A 21,245-nucleotide genomic window follows, 5' to 3' on the forward strand; every position below is an offset into this window, starting at 1 on the left:
TTAAAAAATTACTGTTTTGTTCATTTTTCAGCCAAGTCTCATTTTTACAATAAGTTGTATTTACAATTTTTTATCCTCAGCTTCTGGCAAGATTCATAAAATATACGTGAGGATTGTTGTGATAGAGAAATCGCAGCGACTAAAAATCGTAAGATCTCTTATGAATCTGCTTCTCAAAATAGAAAAAAGTGTTTAGTTTTTTGTGATTTATACATCTATTACATAAATAATTGAAAGGAAGCCAAATCAAGCAAAAATCAGAAAAAAAGTCAAGAATTAAACTTTTAAAATTTTATCAACACGGGAACTTGTTTTTCAAAACGTGCATTCAGATTTCTTTTTTGACATATTTTTCAGGTCTAAAATTCAACCTACTCATGTGAAAATGATTTACAAAAATCAGGAAAATTGAAACAGACAAATTTTTTTGTTTTTTTTTACTAATAAATGTTAACATTCAATTACTGATAAATTTTAACCACTTCAAATCACAAGCTTTGGTTTTAAAATTTTCAGCTGTTTTTAATTAGTCGTTTTCTCAAATATTGCATCAGCCAACAAAAATTTTGTTTTGATTCAATCTGTTAAAACATAGCCTGAATTTCAGTTTTTAAATTAAAAGTAGAGTTACGATTATATGGAAACTCTAAGCAGATGTTGTCAAAAAATATATCTCAAATTTTTCCGTTCTGATCGAAAACAAATTTGATTTGCAAAAACCGATAATAAAAATTTTGAGTTTGGATGTCGAACTTTAGAAGTTACAGTGAAACTCTACAGTTTTGAGGCCACAGCTAAAGTAGAGTTTTACTTAAAATTAGATTCTCAACTAACTGCAACGCTGAAAGCCATAAAAAATCTCTTACAAAATGAGTAGCTGGTTTTAAAAAAGTTGTTGACTTACCAGATTGTGATGAGAGAAAAAAAAGTTTTTGATTTTGTCGATGAAAGTTCTATTATTGTAATGAAAATAATCATTGATGCAAAAAAAAATTTATAAAAAGTATTTAGTTATTAGATTCTTTTCATTTTTCCTAAAGCTTTCCTACGGAAGAACAATTGATTGGGTTTTGAATACTAGAAAATTCAAAAGGCTGTAAAAACCTACACAAAACGACCCAGCGACGTCATTTTTTGTTTCCTAATTATTGTAACAATGGCGTTCACAGTTGTAAAGACAATTACTTGCAAAAATGAACTATGCACAGCCTTCTACTGACATTTAATTTTCAAAATGGAAAGAAATTAATAACTTTTTGAAACGTAAACTTAAAATGAAATTTTTGAACTTGATTGCTGCTCTAAATTTTTTTTCTCGAAGTATGTTTAATCACACGAAAGATTAGGTCGCCATGTAAACTGTTCCAAAAACAATTTTGGCTTCATTTGCTTTACTTTAAAATTATAAAACTTTGCACAAAAACGAGAGCTTGATTTTGAACAATTACAATAAAAAATATCCATTTAACAATCCATTCAAATATGAAATTTAATTAATTTAATGTCGAATATTTTTTTCTGAAATAAGCCAATTATGAGAAAAAACTAATTTGAAGTTACACATTCAGTTAAGCTTGAATTATTTTTTTCCACGCAAAATCCTATGATTAAAGTATGACTTGTACGACTTCGTACAAAATATCACTTCGGAGCGGAAATTTTCCAGCAGAATTAAAATACTTTTATCCCGGTTTTTGAATCAATTTTTAAAGTTGATCTGTTTAGAAACAAAGAAAAAAGTAGCAAAAATTTTTACCTTTTTGTAAAAAATTTTTTTAGTTCGACTCTGCAAAAATAATTTTTGTAACGCAGGAATTATTTTTGCGTATATGATGAGCTCAAAAGAAAAGAAGTCTTAAACCCATTTTATAACCACATGTTTTTTCATTAGGCAGAACACTCGATTGCTGATTGAGTAATGCAAAGACTGGAAAAAGTGAACCACCAAAATCATTTTTTGCCTAAATTTTGTTTCAAAATTTTTTAAGTTTGTGAGAAACAATAAAAGGAAGTTATAAAGATCTTCATATGCATATAATTTTTTAAAAAAGTTTTAATATAGAAAAAACTGAAGATTGATCTGCTACGAATTACTTGTTAAATTTTGCTTAAAACAAAAAACGGACCTTGCTGAATATCAATCCCCCTTTCTCTACTGCAAAAAATTTGAGGATTTGAAAAATTTTTTTAAATTGAGAGTAACCACGGTTAAAAAAGCAGTTATCAATGTACAACGATTTGCAATGAAAACCCTATCATCAATATACTATTTTTCTCAGCAATCAGGAAATTATTTTTCTTTCCAATTTTAAACTTTTTCTACAATTCTACAAAGCGATTTGCTTATTGATTTCTCAATGATAAGTGCAGATCAGCTATTTAAGTTTTTTTCTTCTAAAATTCACAATATCCAAAATATTTGAGAAAAAATTGTATCTTATTTAGTTCTGATGCTCGAAAAACAATTTTGGCCCCAGAAAACCAGATTCCTCCAATGCAGAAAAACATTGCTGCGTGTATGACAAGCAAAAAAAGTTCAAGTCATTTTGTCGCCCTAGTATCCAATAGGAGAAACAATTGATGTTGACTAAAATACAATAAAAAAGGTAAAAAGAGAAAAAATTTAACTTGAAATTCTACAGCTTTGAAACAATATTATTCTATGTGTGCAACTGTTACAACTGTTTATATATACATTAAAATAAACTTATAAAGAATACTTAAATGTATCTCTTGGCATGAGTGACTGTATAAAAAAGACTGTATGCAAGTATGTAAATATTTATGAAGCAATTAACAAACAATGAAAAAAAAATACAAAGCAAGGAATCTTGATTCACATTTTTTTCAACCTGAAAAACGGACGCCCTAATCCTTCCCTAGCATGTTTTTTGACCGTCTTATTAACCGTTGATACGTCTTGCTCTGTCCATTTTCGACAAATGATCATAAATGTTTCCAAAGTCGGATTTGGTACGAAACGTGTCAACTTTCGTGAGACATTTTAAAGATTGAGATATCTATTGGAACCATATCGAAACTTGTATTTATCATTGGTTATTATTATGATATTTTATCTCTATAATATATTAAATACTAACCAATCATACTCCATCAAACTATCAACCTATTTATTTGTAAGTGTTGAAACTACTTGTAGTTTCAACACCAGAACAATTTGAATTAAGCTTAGAATACAGTTGTTCTCACTTTGGAACTAATTCGCGTAAACCGTTGTACACTAAATCTATTGAGACGAGAAGATATAAGAGTAAAATGAGTATAGTAACCAATACATAACTCATCTGGTGCGACCTAAAGTCTCGAACAGACCTTAACTAACCTAGACTTAGACAAAAATTAGATTACAATCAGACAAATACAACATTTCAAAAATGTTATATGACAAAAACTTAGTAGATATGTCTCTACGCCTCCATAGGTCAGACCCAATATACCGAACAATACGAGAACTACCCGGTATTGGAAGAAGAACTCGAACAAGAGACGACATACGACTAGGAAGAAATCTACCAATCAATTTCATGATAGTACGACATAAACGAGATCAAACTTTTGTATTTAGAATATTACCAGCAGTAAATTTAAATTTTCATTTACTGACATAAAATTTTGAAGAATCATCTTCAATAACCTTTCATGGCGCTAAACCTAATAATTATACAATAACGACTGATAAAAACAACATTTGTCGTTTTCCTTAAATCAGCTATATATTAAATAACATATATATTAAATTAAAAAAAACATTTATTGAATATAAAAAACAAAAATTAGTTAGTATAAATCATTCATCGTTAGTATATATAAATCATCTCTTCATCTCAGCTTCATCACCTAAAACATAACAGCGAATTTCAAAAACTAACAATCATTAAAACTAAAACTTAACCTTGACCCTTTAATAATAAACTATCAAGGCTTATCCTTACTTTCACTTAAATTAATTTCATTTAAATTAACAGATCATCAAGACTTTCCTTGGATCTTTAAATTAATTAGACTCTTTCTAAACTCCTAAATATTCAAAATTCTGATCATCAAGGCCTATCCTTGGATCACATAGAACAATTTTGTTCTCCCGCTCCCAACTTAATTAGTATCTAACGACCTCGAACGTCGGTTCACTACCCAACCCTTATTAAAGACCCAGAATTAACAGAAATTTTTCAAAAAAACTAACCGTTTTAATTAACATAAACAGTGAAGAACTTCGGTTACTCATCCTTCACTTGAGCCCCTCCTCTTAGATGACCCAGGCTAAAACACTTAAACTTAGTAAGTGATAAAATAGTATCTAACAAACTACTTGCGTTCTAATTATACCTGAACCTTGTGGATTGATTTACTATTCTCCAACCCTTGATCACAAATCACAACCCCTAAGTAAGATTAGGTAAGTCTATCTTCCCTTTTCTATCCCATTTTCTAAAATAAACTTTTTGCCTCAATATTATAGAGGGTGAAAACTGACGTTTCTGTTCGGTAGAGCACGACTAACAGGATAAGGATTTATAAACTATCAAAAGTAAGCCACGTGATTTCAATGATAATTGAAAAGTTCTTTTTTTTTCATGAGAATTGGTTTCTTGTTCGGATAAAATTGAAAATGCATTGGGACAAGGAAATCCTTCTGGACAAGGAAATCCTTCTGGCGCTACACTCGCTATCAAGTCCGGTAATTGTAATTCCAATGAACAGCTGAATCTTTCAACTATTTCAGATTTCTACGAAAAAAAAGTACGCCGAATCTATCAAAGTTTTTAACTAAGTACATTCAGCTTACTCTAGAGTTTTCTTCACTATTCAGCGTACAGGTCAGTTTGTGCCTGGGTAAAAATAACAATTTTTATATGTCTAAAAGCATTACAAAAAAACCGAAAATATTTATTTATACGGGCTAATCGATGAAGCGAGCTGAGAAGTGCCAAAAAACAATAAAGTGATTAAATTTTATAGGTGAGTAAGTTCTGCAGTTTTTTGCATTCAAAGAAAGCTTCAAGTTATGCAACTCCATTTGTTACCTGGATATTTGTGAGGGGATGTTACCTGGATGTTTGTGGTTTACCGGGGTTTACTGGATTTAGTTGCGAAATGTGCCGCTAAATTTAAGAGGGGCGAAATATATCTTGGGCGAAACGTGGGACATTCAGTTTTATCGGAGTGTGATTCAACGAGATGTTTTTGATTAGTTACTATTCTTTTCTGTCAAGATTTCAGTAATGAAAACCAGACAATTTTAGACAAAAAAATGAAAACGCGAGTTTTTTGTTTGTTTCATTGCTTCAAAAAAAAGTCGCACCGCACTGTTTTTCTCCCTGATTCTTATGCACGAATGACAGGTGCAAATTTTGAAATCAAAAAAATTGACCTAAAGAAATGATGCCAGCAATAAACAAATTCGATTCCCGCATTGAGCTTTCAAAGATAAGAATAGATTATAATGGATTTTCATGGTCTTCCTTCATAAATTGCTAAAACATTCGATTATAATGGAATACTTATCGATTATGAAAGAAAATAAAGTAGAATTCAATTGAAGCCATAAGAATCGATTAAAACGAATTATAAGGGATCATAATTGATTATAATAAAATGTAGTGGATTATAGGCAACTTTTATGAGTAAACGCCTGGATTTTTGATATCCTTGATAGTATATATTCAAAACTTGAATGTCACAATCGCTAAATTGTGTTTTACTTTTGGCTACAGCAAAAAATATGTATTGTTTTGTACTTGTCTTTTTGGCTCTTTTTCCTTCCCCCCCCCCCCCACCAGCGAAATTTTAATAGTAAAATTTTGTTCACATCATTGGATTGTTACAAAAATTGGTATGCGGACTAATTAGGCCTTGACAAACATTTTTGGTCTTCTTACTAAACCTTGTAAAACCCCTCGTTACAACATAAAAATATAAAAATGATGTATGTGAGGTGGGGGGGGGGGGGGGGTGTGGGGGGGGGGGAGGGGGGGAAAGGAAAAAGAGCCGTCTTTTTTCTACTTGTGTCCCCATCCCCCTAAATCCCTAAATAATTAACATTACTTTCTCACACTAACATTCTTACTTCCTTCACTTACCCTCACCTTCCCCCACCACTTACCCATTACTATATATCCTGTAAAATTCGTAAGAATTGCCGTAAATGCGTGCCTCTTACCCTCCCCCCCCCCTAAAACACACACACACACACACACACACACACACCTTTAACAACCATTGATTCCACCCTACGAACCTTTACGAAACACACCCCCTCCCAAAAAAATCAAAAAACTTAAGGGGGTGTCAAGTAGGTGTGTGAGGGAGAGAAGGTGTTTGTGTGGGAGTAAGTGGGGGGAGAGCAGTTGTGTTGGCGTAGTTGGGGGTGGGTAAGGTTGGGTGCACAGATGGGGATGGGTAGGTGGGAGAGCGCTTAGGTTTGGTGGGATGGCATATGTGGGGTGGGGATAGGCGTGCGGGAATGGGTGTTCAAAATTGAAAAGACCTGGATTTAATGTGTGAGCGATATGATTTTGCAACGTCTGATTAACTGTGAGTAAGTTTAGAACTCGAGTAGGCTGTAAGTAATGCAGAAACGCTAAATGGATTCCAAATGTATTGTATTTAACTTAATCATGCATTACGATTGATTATAATCGATTGCGTAGTCCCAAAATGTAATTATAATTGATTATTATGGCAATGTTTTTCATCATGAAAATTAATAATAATCGATTATAGTTCATGGAACCTCACTGCAGCTGTCTCAAAACAAAAGAAAAGACGTTAAAATCCTTCCTGTCTGCAATCAAATGGCGAATCTCAATACCTTATTCGATGAAATAAAAGATACAGTAAATATTGATCCTAAATTGAAAGGCCTATTACAATGGCTAATTGAGAATGTAAATACTAAGGATGATATCATTGTTGAATTGTAAAATTGGATGCATTTTCTAGAGAATAAAGTTAATGAAATGGAAAGATATAGTTCAAAAGATTGTGTTATTTTGCAAAATTTACCTTTACGTTCCGGAAACTTTACCCAAGATGCCCTGGCTTTTTGTAAAGAAATTATGGGCGTGGCGTGGAAGTGAACAGCTAAGACCTGAAGTCATGACATCCCCTCGGCCCTGTGAGTCAAAACCAAACATATGTGGTTATAGTGAAATTTGTCCACTTTGATATTAAAAAAAAAAACAGAATTTATGGCAGAAAAAAGTTATTGAAAGATTTTTTGCACCCTGTAAATAAGCAACCAGGGTATATAACAGAGAGACTTACTCAGCGCGATTCAGAGCTTCTTGATTATTCTCGGGGTTTGGGAATGTACACAGTTACATATAATTGTGCTCCTCAAGTTTTCGCTTCGAAAGCAGATGGTGGATTTCAAAGGCACAACTTAGTTGATATTAAGGATGCTGATCAAATTTTCTAAAACAAGAATCCAATGATGGCAAGACAGGCAATTAATGCTAGAAATCAAAATCCTCGAGTAGTACAAAATAATCAAAACAACTTTTCTCGCCCTCCTATTGTTTCATTGAGGAAACGTGACAGAGAAATAACCCCGAATAATGTGGAAAGAAATCATCTGATTGATGAATTGTGCAGTAGGCTATCGGATCCCGTTAAATTGGTGCAATTTGTGGAATCACTTCAAATTCGTCAACAACGGAAATAATACTAATGAAAATTATTTTGATTAGTGGCAAAAGCGTTTCAACTCTATTTACAGTTTTTTGCCGTAAACCTCTTTTTAGAAAAAAACTTTTGCGAGATATGACTGACCTGACAACAACGCAAACTGCATTTTTCCTAAATATTCAATCCATAAGAGCCCATCATGACCAATTTTCAGTTTTAATTGAATCCTTTGATAACAGGCTTGCATTAATCGGGCTGACTGAAACATGGCTCTTAGTTAATGATCCTATTGGCATATATAACTTAGAAGGTTATGACAATATTGTCTGTGCAAACCGCGTAAACGCTAGAGGTGGGGGCGCTGCAGCTTTCATTAAAACTGGCCTTAACTATAGTTATTTTAAATTACCAGTCAGTTTGGAGCACATCGTTATCAAAATGTGTTTTGTCGATCACCCTCCACTAAATGTTTGCATAATACATCATCCACCAAATCTCACACTGGAATTTTTTTCATTTTTTTTGAAGATTTATTGCTTCAAATGAAAGCATTAAACGGTGAAATTTTGCTAATGGGTGATTTAAATGTCGATATTATAGGTAGCCAGCTCAACTTTATTGACTACAAAAATCTTCTGCTTTCATTTGATTTAGAAGTTCAAAATATCGAGCTAAATAGTGTAACTAGAATATCAAGTACATGCATTGACCATATAATTGCGGCGGAGGAAACTCAGGTAACAACAATAAATTATGTTATTAGTGACCATTATGGACTTTTGTGTGACCTAAAAATTATTTTAAAAAAGCAAAACGTGGATTCTTATCAATCGGATTTCAACTATGATTTACTACTGAATGATGATTATTGTTTAAAACTTTTATTTTCGCTAAAACATCGATTGAGCAAAACTGATGATGATGATCCTGACCTTTACATCATTGAAATGACCCAAACCTTGCTTGATGAATTTTGAAAGTGTTGCTCAAAAAAATCCGAAAAAAGAATAAAAACAACCACCCATGGATTAATCTGAAAATTAAGAGAATAATGAATAACCAAAATAAGTTACACAAAAAATGGGTTCAAACATCATCAATTGAAAACAGAAATAATTTCACCTCATGTAGGAACAATGTAGTTAAGGCTATAAGTGTGAGTAAACGCCGGTACTATGATAACATGATAACGAGGAAGAAGAACTCGTCCGGAATTTTTGATGCCTTAAAACATTTTTGTGGTAAAAAAAATGTGAATACTGCTTCATTTGATGTTAATGTTTTCAGTGAACACTTTGCTACTATTGGAGAAAAACTTACAGAAAACTTCAAACAAAACGTGTGTAGATCAAATTGTCCGGTTAATAGAAACACGTTCGTTTTTTATGATACCAATCGACATGAGATTCTAAAGGAAATTAAAAACTTGAACAATAAAAAGTAAAATGGTTAATGACAAACTATCTTACAGGGAGAAATCAATATGTTTATTCGAGTCAATCGGTCTCGAATATGCGAAAATGTACAAAAGGCGTTCCTCAAGGTTCAGTTTTGGGGCCATTTCTGTTCCTTTTATAGATAAAGGTTACGCCGTTGGCCAGCAACCTTAAGTTAACCTTAGTTGCAGATGATACAACGGTAGTTGATGCTCAAAAATTTGCATCCAAAACGAAAATCCAGAAAGAATTAAATAAAATATGTAATAGGTGCAACAATAACAAACTGTTACAAATAACAACAAAAGTTATAATTTTTTGAAATCAAACGAGCTGATACCAGATAACCTAAACCAATTAACTGAGCATCAACTAAATGGGTATTTCAAAAAATTGTTTTCTTTGTTTCTTAAAGATAATGGAGATCTTCTAGATTTATTTTTTTGAATCATCAAGTCGGATGTTGTCTCGCAACTTCTGTCATAGCTTTTTTCAGGGTCATGCCTCGATAAGCTGCATAGCTTTTTGCATGATCCTTGGTGGGTTTGATTAGTACATGCGGTTTATTGTTTAACTGTCCGTTTAATATTACTCTCCTAAATAAACTATTCAATCAAAATTGAGGATGAAAAAAGCTCAAAAACAGAGATTTCAGACACTTGGTAAAAATATTTTTATTGTTTTTTATTGAAATGTCCTGTCGAGACAAGCTAAAACAAAATATGGCGTCAAAAATTTTTATGTCAGCAATCAAGTTTGGGTAATAAAAATGCGCAAAAACAGAGATTTCAGACAGCTGCTAAAAATATTTTGATTGGTTTAGTTTATATGTGTTTCAGTTTTTCTACCATTAAATCTCTGTGGAACCTTTATGAAAACTTTTGAATCGCAGGTTTTTTTCTAAGAAAACTACTTTTGAATACCTTTTAGCATCTGGTGATTCCTGTTGTATTGTTTAGATTTTTCGTTTTAATTTGGCATACTCTTTGATTTTTTGTTGGACTAAACACAAATAAATTAGCTTGTTTTTTTTTCAAGTACATTACGAAGTGAATTAATTATATATGGGTAAAGATGCAAAAATGAAGCTCGGTTCTTTTTAAGACTCTTCTTTTAAATATGTTAAAAATTCCTACCATTTGATAAGAGAGATTATAATGCATAAATTTAATAATCAGATCCAAAATCATAACTTTGCTTGTTAGTGATCGTACTTTATTCACTTTCTTGGAAAATTTTCTAATAAAAGCCTTGAAATGTTTCCAAAAATTTAAGTTATTTGTTCATCGAAACTTCCCTTATGTGAAAACCAGCCTGTAAATAAAAATCGGAAACAATATCTTGAAAAGAACCAGTAAAAGGAATTAATGGACAACAATGACAATAATTATCTGGCGATAATCTATAAGGTGGCAAATATCTCAACAAACCATGTTTTTTTTCTGATAGTTTTTTTTCTTGCTACTTTCAGACAAGCCCACACAATACAGGTACGACGTAAAAGCGAAATAATTGGCATCAGAAGTTATAATAAAGTTGTTTCAACTAATGCATGCATATTGAAAATGTTTCTTAAAATTGCCACCTATTTTGAAGTATATCGTTTTTTTTATGCCAGTGTAATATCTTTTGAAAACTTTTTTATCATCTGGGTAGTGATTCAGTTTTGGCATTCGAGGAACCGCAGCAGAGACGGATCCTGCTTGGCGCCTTCTAGGAACTCATCGAACGTCAGTCGGGAGTCGGAGTTCTTATCCATCTTCTTGAAGATCTCTGAGGCTCTGTCTTCAGGTGTGATCGGATCAGCCTGACCATCCGAGACCATTTTATAGATCGCCTTAAAGAGTAACGAAGCTTAATACTTTTATGGATCAACCGTACAATACCCCCTCCCAGTAGCGGATTTAGGGGATGGGCACCCCCCCCCCCCTCCCCCCACAGAGAGAGAGATGGGTCCCCCTTTGTACTGCTCTGAGATATTCATTTTTGGATGACTGACCTTAAAATTTTTCTAAAGGTGCCTTTGGCGCCAATATATACTAACTTTTTGGTTGAAATTTTCCAAAAAAGCATAAAAATGCCTTTTTGGCCTGTTTTTTGAAAAAGTTGCCTGCGTCGCAGAAAATGGCCTTTTGGTGGTCTTCCAAGTAGGGAAATATTTTTTTTATTATTGATTGAATTATGTAAATAATAATCAAGAATGTTCCCTTCTTGAAAACGAATTTTTCTTATTATTACAGAGTATAGCCTAGAGTTATACAAATTTAACAGTTTTAATTCAAAAAATTGATTAAAAAAAACCATTAATTTGAGCGATTAACAGCATATTCAAAAGCAAACACGCTGAAACATTGTGAAAGTCCTTTGGTACTTTTTAAGAAATCCAGTTTTAGTGACAGACCCTAAAAATTTTTCTAAATGCGCCTTCGGCGCCAATATATACTAACTTTGAGGGGGAGCGCGCGCCGAAAAAAAAACGCTTTTTTTGTCAAAATTTTCCAAAAAGTGCCCAAAAACGGCTTTTTTGACCTGTTTTTTAAAAATTGGATTGCGGCGCAGAAAGTTTGGCCAAACAGCGTCTTTTTAGTGCTTTAGAAGAGCTCAGAAAATCAATTTGGTCGACCTAAAAAAAAAGGTCGTTAAAATTTTTTGAAAATCCGCCCCCCTCGAGAAAGTCCTAGATCCGCCCCTGGATACAGATATAGTCATTTAACCATAATTCTATCTCCATCGGAAATGATTTTATTATTTAAAAAAATGAAAAGGTATAAAATCACCCGAGTATGTTTGTATCTACAAAATATGAGCATACGCTCGAACTGTTCATGAATGACAGCAATCAAATGTAAAAAGCTATTGCTAATGAAAATGTCAAAACGGGAAAACTGTTTGGTGAAAATATACAGAATATAAAGTTGTCTAATTTTATCTGTGGTATCTATCATTCAATTAGCTCACCGTGATTAGTTCGACCATCTCAGCCTTGGTGATGGTGCCATCTTTGTTCAGGTCGTACAGCTCAAACGCCCACTTCAATTTCTCTTCCATAGTTCCGTGTGACGTCACACTCAGCGCACACAGAAATTCACGGAAGTCAATGCTGCCTAAATTTCAAAAAAAGATATTATAATCAAATCAAAAATTCATAATTTTAGACAAGTATTAAAATGATAAAAGGAAATTATGATTTTTGTGTTTCATTTTTTATGCTATATGATACAATATTTTTTATTGACGCGTGTTTTGTTTTTTCTTCGTTTTCCACGCAAAATGAGGTATCACAAAAAATCATCGAATTAGGTCGAGTGATTTATAATTTGTAATATCTTTCATTGTGATGCAAAAGACATTTTAAAAATGCAAAAAATTGTTTCAGTGTCGAGAAAAACTGAATTGAAATTTTTCTGAATTAGTCTAGTTTTGAGCGAGTAATACGATCGATTTACGTTCATTAAATAAAAATTGAACAATTAGGCTCAGAAAACTTCTCGGCTTCTAAACTTCAGACTTTTTGTAAAACTTAATTCAACGTTTCCTTGACCCTAAACTTTTTTGGCTCTTTTCCAGTTTCCCCCCCTTTCAAATTCAATTTTGAAAAGCTTATTTAACATTGTCATAATGCAATGAAATTTGGCATGGTGAACAAACTGACAACTGTGAACAGATTTGTTCTTCATACTTTACATCGTAACATCACGCATTTAGCCATAATAACACGTAAAACAAGCATAAAACTCGGTATTTCAAAAGGGGGGGGGAACTGGAAAAGAGCCACTTTTTTATATAATAAAAGAATCAGCGAAAAAAGCAGAAAAAATTTTGAATTAACATTGAAAAAAAAACTTAAAAAGAAAAACCTATTTTGACGGTGCCAAAGTACAATGAGACTTCGCATGCTGAACAAACTAACTACTGTGAACCGATTTGTTCTTTATATCTATCATAGTAACTTCATAAAATAACAATAAAACAGTAAAAAAGAGTAACACAAAAAACTATTCATCTTTACATCAAGCATTTAGCCATTATAACACGTGGAACAAACGTGAATTTATAAAATTGGAATGTAAATTGTGGTGGAGTAGAAAAGAGCCTAACATCTTTATGGTAGTCGAGACTTTGGCTCTTTTACCTCCCCCCCCACCTCACAGGATCATCAGTTCTATGGTGTAACGAGTGATTTCAAAAGGTTAATTATGAAGACCAAGTATGTTTGTTATGGCCTTATTAGTCCGTATGCCAAGTTTCACAATAGTCAAATTTTAAAATTTTGCAGATTGGGGGAAATGGAAAAACGCCGAGCCTTTTATTTCTTTGTCATTTTTTTTCGATTAGCTGATGAAAGAGGCTCTTTGCTACTGGAACATAATTGAAAAAAAATCTCCACGATTTTTTCCAACAAAAATGTCTCAGTTACTAGTATTTTGTATGTTTGAGAGGGATTGGGTGTCTGAAAATTTGGGGTTTTTTTCCAGTTCCCCCTTTTGATTTTTTCTGAAACTCAACATCAATGTTTGTTTAAAATGACTTTTCATTATATAAACTGCATTAAAACGTGTCGGCGTAAACAAGTGAGCAATTTTTACAACAATTATTACTTGCAAAAACCGCGTGTGTATAAATTTTTTAAGCCTAATTTGACTCTGAACTTTCAAAAACGAGCAATACGGCACACATTAAAGTAAGTTTGCTTTTCAATTTTGGTTGTGTTTTCCTCGTATATATCCTGGTACAATCATTGGACAGGTTATAAAAAAGCTATAAGCGCTTTATAAGCGTGAGAATTTGGGGTTTAAACACCAAAGAATGCATGTGATTTCGAGTAAAAGAAATTTACGTTCGGATTGTCCGCAAGTTACATCGACCCGCTTCCACTTTTCTTACCTTTGATTTTCAGTAGAAAAATTACCTTGGCATTGTAGGCTATTTTTCCTTCCCCCACCTCATACGAGCACCCCTTGTTCGGTGTAAGAAAAGGTCTCAAAACATTTGTTATGAAAAACAAATATGTTTATCATAGCTTAATTAGTCTGCATGTCAATTTCTGTAACAATAATTTTACTCGTAATACCTTGGAGGTTGAGGGAAGGAAAAAGAACCGCATTGTCATCATTTGGCATGGTGAACTAACTAACAATTGTGAACAAAATTGTTCTCTATATTTTACATAACTACACCAGCCATAAATAAAGGTAAAACAAAAAAGAATTTTGAGTTTTTGAAAAACGGGGAGTGGGAATGAAAAAAAGCCTACCACCCGATTCCAAAACTATTTCTCAAATAATTAATTTTTTTCTCTAATTCCCTGGTTTTTTAACGTTTTTTAATGGTTCAATGAGCTATGCTACAAAGTCTAGGAAGAAAACAATCTGTTCACAATAGTTACTTTATTTTCCATGCAAAATTCCATCGCATTATGACAACGTTAAATTAAATTTCATGATGTTCTAAGTTTTAATAAAACGTGTAAACATTTTTTTTTACCAGATTGCCTAGTTTTCAATCGCCGTCTGATGACTTTTTGGCCCTTTTTCAGCCCCTTTGGTTTTTTTCAAAAACTCAGTTTACAAAATTTTTACATTACAAAACACCGAAAATATTTATTATACAATTCCATACAATTTTCATACAATTACAAAAAAAATGCCCCAAATTTTTTTTGTTTTTTTTTCAACCGCAAATCGAATTTTGTACTCAAGCAAACGGCTTTTTTCCAGTTTCCCCCCTTCAAATTCAGTTGTTAATAATGCATTGTGAATGCCAGACAATCAAACCCTAGTTTTGGGTAAACCATGGGTTTAGCCACTTTTGTTCGGTCACAAACACATCCCAAAAAACTTGAGAAATAAAATTTTTAAAAAATCAACTTTTTTTTTTTCATGAACAAATGCTTGTCCTACAATTTTCATATATATAAAAAATGCTCATCTTAAGAGTTTGCTTAACATTTTCTGTATCTATGGAATTGTACAAACTTGTATAACAAGCATTTTTTTTAAAATGAAAATCGAAGGATACGCATTTTTTGTTGGTTCTTTTCAAGTCCCCCCCTTTGATTTTTCTGAAATTCAATATGTGAAAGTCTACTTAAAATTGTTGTTCATGTTCATGTTATAAAGTGCATCGGCTCTTTTCCCTTTTCCCCCCACCTGCAAATTTTTACATGTAACTTTGTTGACCACATTGTCCGATCTTAATGAAAATTCACATACGGACTAATAAAGCCACGACAAACATATTTGGTCTTCATACTTAACCTCGTAAAACCACTCGTTACACATAGATATTGAAGCTCGTATGAGGTGGTGGGGAAAAAGAAAAAGAGCCACTGCATCAAAACGTGTCAGCGTGAAAAGGTGAACAAATTTTGACAACAATTTTTACGTGCCAAATGCCGTGTGAACAATTTTTGAGCAGCCTAATTTTGTGATTTTGTGCCGTAGTGGCTTTTTTCCATTTCCCATCTTTCAAACTCAATTTTGAAAAGTCTATTTAACGTTGTCACAATGCAATGCAGTTTGGCGTGGTGAACAAATTGACAATTCTGAACAGATTTGTTCTTCATACTTTACAGCGTAAAATCAAGCATTTAGCCGTAATAACACGTAAAACAAACATAAAACTCGGTATTTTGAAAGGGGGAAATTAGAAAAGAGCCAAAGTAGTCAGTCTGACAAATACTCGGCTCTTTTCCCCCCTCCCCCCACCTCACGTAATCATCCATTTTCTGGCGTAACAAGGGGTTTAACAAGAATAAATGTGAAGACCAAATAGGTTTGTCATAGCCTCCCGGGTTGAAGAAAAAGCTCTTTTCCAGTTTCCCACCCCCTGGTAAAATCACAAAATTAGGCTGCTCAAAAATTGTTCACACGGCATTTTGCACGTAAAAATTGTTGTCAAAAATTGTTCAAAAATTCGTAAAGTATGAAGAACAAATCTGTTCAGAATTGTCGATTTGTTCACCACGCCAAATTGCATTGCATTGTGACAACGTTAAAAAGACTTTTCAAAATTGAATTTGAAAGGGGGGACTGGAAAAGAGCCACATCTTTGTATGCTTAGCTTACTGAAATTGATTGCATATAAAAAAATAATTGTAAGCTGCTTAGGGGGTTTGGGTATATGAAAGACGGAGGGGGTTGAATTGAAAAAAAAATTGTTTCAATGTGAGTAATCGTGACTCACCGTCGTTGTTTTTGTCGTAAGTCCGAAAAACATGCTCGGCAAATTTCCGAGCATCTCCGTTCGGAAAGAAGTTTGCGTACACATTCTGGAACTCCTCTTTGTTCAACTTTCCCGACGGGCAGTCACGGAGAAACCCTTTGTACCATTCTTTGATCTCCTTGGCCGTAAAGCCCGTTTTGTCTACCAAATCGTCGATTTCCTCGGGTGAAAGTTTGCTGCTCTGTTTGCCCATAGTTCGCCCTAGTGTTGTTTTATAAGCTCAAATAAAGACAAATTACTTCAACTTTGCCTTGTCTGTCGCTTGGCGATGTAGTATTTAAGTACGTTTCAATCAATTTTATGCTTTAGTTGGTAAATAATTCCAACCAATAAACTCTCACAAATGCGCCAAATCGTAGGCGCCCCGATGACTGATTTCAGAATATAAGAAAATTTTGAGCTGAAATGATTTTCAGAAAATTATAACGAGCACAAAAAGCTTTTTTGCTAATTGCCCAGAAGGTTTAGCAGCGTGTTCAGAGAAAACATTTAAATGGGGTAACCGTTGTTCTTTTGTTCATAATTGCATTAACAAAGCTTTGTTTCCGTAGTTAAAAGCGTGCAACTTCATTCAAAATAGATGAGTTGATTTTTCATTCACTTATTCAACTCAAAAAAATGAATGACTTTTTCAAAATAGCACGTTATAATTACGAAAATTGAATTTTGTTAAAATAATCTAAGATAAAAAGGAAACTGTTTTGAAAAAAAAAATTAACGACAATTTATCCATTAATATACCGTTGTTTTGGAGCTATATAAATTTTTGCTTAAAAGGTTAGCTAGAAACTCGCTTAACTAGTAATGGGACAACTCAATGGGTTAGAAATAAACATGAAAACACACAATTGGTACTTTTCTTGAGCTGTTTCGATTTTTGACATTTTATAAATTGGTATAAAGTCCGCCTTTCTTCTAAGTAGCTCTTTTTCAAATGACTCTTTCGCTGATTTTTTCTCAGAATTGATTACAGAAGACTTTAAAATGAAGTGATGATCAAAAATTCAGTAAAATTTTTCTCTTTCCGTTTTTATTAAATTATTACTCTGATATTTTTTGTTATTTTTTTTTCTTTTTTCCGAGCTCTTTCTCCAATTTCTCCCATATTTGAATTCCTGTTTTGAAAAACTGTGTTTTTTGTTGTCATAATTTGATGAATTTTGCATGTTGAACAAAATAACGGCTCTTTCCTTCTCCCATACCCCCACCCCACCTCACGAGCTTCAATATATTAGTCTACCGAGTTTTTTTACGAGGTTGAGTGAGAAGACCAAATATGTTTGTCGTGGCCTTACTAGCCAGTTATTCGCCTTACCCCCGGAGCCTCCAACCCCCCAATCTCCAACACTGGGGGAGGGGTGCTGGAGGTTGATGAGAGTTGGGTTGTTTGGGTTGTAATAGTTGAGGAATGTAGATAATTTCGTGGAAGGTTGTTAAATTTTTTAAAAAAAATTTGTAAAAACTTTTTTTCTCGGCTTGTTTAGCAGTATTATAAAGTTTAGAATTATTTTAAAAAGTTGAAAACTGCTATGGGGAGATAAATTGCAGTTGTGAGGAGCCAGGGGTCTGGGGACGGTTAGGTATGGGGAGGGTTAAGGGGGAGGATTAAGGGGGAGGGGCAGGCAAAAGGGTAAAGGGGAGAGTGTGTTTGGGGAATAAAAAGGCGGGGAACTGGGGACGAACATTAGCGTATTTCACAAGGAAGGTGTTGAAAGTGTGCTGAATTTCGTTTTGAAAAAATTAGGTAATAGTGAGCAGGTTTAAATATCCAGTAAGTTATAAGAAAGTAGAAAAAGCTGAAATTTTTGCGGAAACTTTCCAATCAACTTAGACAGACTGTAATCCAATATAATCCATTATAATGTAATTTAAATGAATTATAAGTCATTTAATATCTGTGAAACTACTGGATTATAATGGTTCATAATCAATTGTGTGGTCCCAGAAGGTAAATATAGTAGATTATAATGTCATTTCCTTGACCATGGAACTAGATTATAATTATTTATTATCCATGAAACCTCATTCAGGGTTTTTTTTTGATTACGTTTTTTTTTGGTTTGGGGTGATATGCGATGAATTCTTTCTCGCCCGCAGTTTTTGAATGAGAAACTTGTTTAATAGTTTCGCTTCAGCAGTGCTAGCAAATGTTTTTAGCAATGTTTTTAGCAGAAACAAAGCCAAAAAATTACATTTTTTTACTCAGAGTATCAAGGGTGAAAAAAATTATTATTTTTGATTTTTTGTTCATCGAACAATTTTGTATACAAAAGTTCAAGAAGGATGAAAAAATTACCTGTGAGCTTTTATGAAATCTAAAAAAAATTTCAATCTGGAATTTTTAATCTAGAAAAATTTTGATAGGATAATGTTGTTGTTATATGAAAACAATAAGGGTTTACAGTTGTTTACAAAAGTCCGTGTCGTAAGAATGTTTGAGTAAATTTCAATCTGCTATCTTTATTAGTCAGATCTACAGCTTGTGTGGTCAAATAAACATCAGCACAGACCACGCTTGGCTGATATTTGATCAATCCTTGAAAAAATTAACAACCTTGTTTGATGTTTGACACGCCTGAGAGGCTGATCAATCTGATTTTGAGCCCTTTTATGTTTTTCCAAGCCTTGATGAGAGACAATTTAATGTTCCGACCGCTTGACCAAGTGGAACAGAGCTGTGGCTTCAGTGTCTCTTTTTTGTTTGCTATTTTTACTAACTCATTAAAGCTTTTAGCGGTCAAAAGGAGCACATTATTAAACTTTTATCAGGCATGACATGGATTCCAGAAAAGGTCAAAAAGTTATCCCAGTGTCAAGACAAAGTGGTCTAACTTACAAAAAAAAATTTTAAGAATTATATTTTTTCAGACCTGAAGTTTCAGACTAAAAATCCAAAACAATTTTTTTAAAACATTTTAATAATATATGACTCTTATTGCTCTTTGATCACCTCAATCTGCTCTCTGTTTTAACTAAAAAATTGCTTAAATTTTTGGTATGAAAACTTGCGAGATGAAATCTGCTGTTCTTCTTGCAAATTAACCGACTGTCCTACATGTTCTAATTGCTGACCGGCCAATAAACATGTCAGATGTTATTGACCAGCGGGTGCTTTCGTTTTTTAAATTTTTTGATAGGAAATGAAAATCTTTCTTAAAGTCCTATTGTCGGGGACTTTTATGAAACATATCAATTTTAAAAGAGTACGACCACCATATTTCAACTATAAAAGTTCCAAACTTTTGCCCACTTGTACGGGAAATTGAAGATAAACTAATTGATTTGCTATATGTTTTGCGTTGTACATTTTGTTAAAGTAAAATCTCTGTCACTTCAAAAATTGAAAGTAAAAGATTTGTAGAACAATTAAGTAAATAATTTGTTTTTGAAGTCTGAACTGTTAAAATTCAAAATATTCGACGGAACGGAAAATGATTTGAACAAGCGATCAAATACCGCAAAAATGAGAGATTTTAGAAGTCAAACTTCAAAAAATTAGCTATTAGGAACTTCATTGCAGCTGAAATTTTTTTGTTGGTTTGAACGTTTGAAACTTGACACGCTTGATAGGCTCAGTATATTGACATTGTGCACTTTCATAAATTGCCAATCTTTGAGGTGGAGGAAACTCAATTTTGAGACCACTTAACGAATGGGCAAGTAACTATGACGTGATGGTCTGACTTTTTTCCAGAGATTTTAAACTACCCTCCAAGAAAACTCAGATTTGTTCAAAATAGGTTTTTTTCTAAAAACTCTCTCTGTTATGAAATTTCGGATTATATAAATTGTTCGGGCAAAATTTGGTCTGCGTTCGCTTTTCATCTAAAAATTTCATCAGCTATTTTTTGACAGGCAAAAAACTTTTAAAATAACAATTAAAATAAAATGAACCGACAATTGGGGCAAAAACCAATCGCCAGAAAACAAGGCGCGACATTTAAGCCAGCTTAAGCATAGCACTCAATAAATCCTAAGCATCCTATTGCAATGAAAAAATCAAAATTCTTCTGAAATCCCGGGACAAATGGTGAATTCGATGTATCAATGAACCGAAACCAGGTGGATCAATTTCTTGGGCAGAAAGCAATTTTTTCCTCAATAAAACAAAATTTTTGCAAAAGTTAGAAATTACATGCATTTCTTCTGATCAAATTCATATTTTATTATCAGATTACTCCTCGATTTTTTATTGAGTTTTTTTATTGTTCTGAGAAATCTGTAACACCTTATTTTACTAAACGCAAATTGAAAATAAAATCATCGTTTTTCACAAAATTTTGAAAGAACAAATGAGAGCAGTTGAACAGGTGGCCAGTCTTAAGCAGAATGGTCTAAGAGCAGAATGGGTCTAAGAGCAGAAAAACAGAAAATTATCATTTTTATAAGCTTATGGGTAAATTAAGTATAGGAAATGACAATATTACTTAAGAAACAATAGTTTATGCATAATTTGAATAATTTATTTGAGATTTTTTTAAAACTTAGCTTAAAAAACCTGATAAAATTATTCAATTCATGCATATTTTTTTCATTTTCTTGGTATTATTGACGATTATTATAATTATTTTATCAATTAGCCCGTATTAATCAATAAAAGTTTTTGTAAATATTATTTTAAGGTTTTTCTGCTCTTGGACCCATTCTGCTCTTGGACCATTCTGCTTTTTGCTCCGCCTCCGAATGCTTGAATATAATTTTAACTTACTTTCAGCCAATCAGAATTTAGTGTTCAAATCTCAAAGTAAATCGCAAAAATCTCAAAGTAAGAAAAAAAATCCAGGCCATTTAAGTTAACATTGACCGATTAGATAATAAGCAGATAAATTTTCAAGATTGAAAAATTCTTATGATTTTTAACTCATTAATCTTGATGATTATCTGAATAGTATTGCGGTTGTAACCTGCAATTTGTAATATTTTTTATTATTTTCA

At 32.8% G+C, this 21,245-nt stretch overlaps 1 protein-coding gene across 1 annotated transcript; it reads right to left on the reverse strand.

Moving 5' to 3' along the window:
• Positions 1–10,618: 10,618 nt before the first annotated feature.
• LOC134847539 (neurocalcin homolog) lies at positions 10,619–16,686 on the reverse strand. Its single transcript, XM_063864597.1, has 3 exons — positions 16,272–16,686; positions 12,045–12,190; positions 10,619–10,923 (listed from the first exon to the last, which is right to left on the reverse strand). The coding sequence occupies exons 1-3, from the start codon at positions 16,501–16,503 to the stop codon at positions 10,747–10,749; spliced, it is 555 nt and encodes a 184-aa protein (XP_063720667.1). The 5' UTR covers positions 16,504–16,686; the 3' UTR covers positions 10,619–10,746.
• Between the last annotated feature and the right edge of the window lie 4,559 nt (positions 16,687–21,245).

The sequence above is a fragment of the Symsagittifera roscoffensis genome, chromosome 6, assembly GCF_963678635.1.
Source record: "Symsagittifera roscoffensis chromosome 6, txSymRosc1.1, whole genome shotgun sequence".
Lineage (NCBI taxonomy): Eukaryota > Metazoa > Xenacoelomorpha > Acoela > Convolutidae > Symsagittifera > Symsagittifera roscoffensis.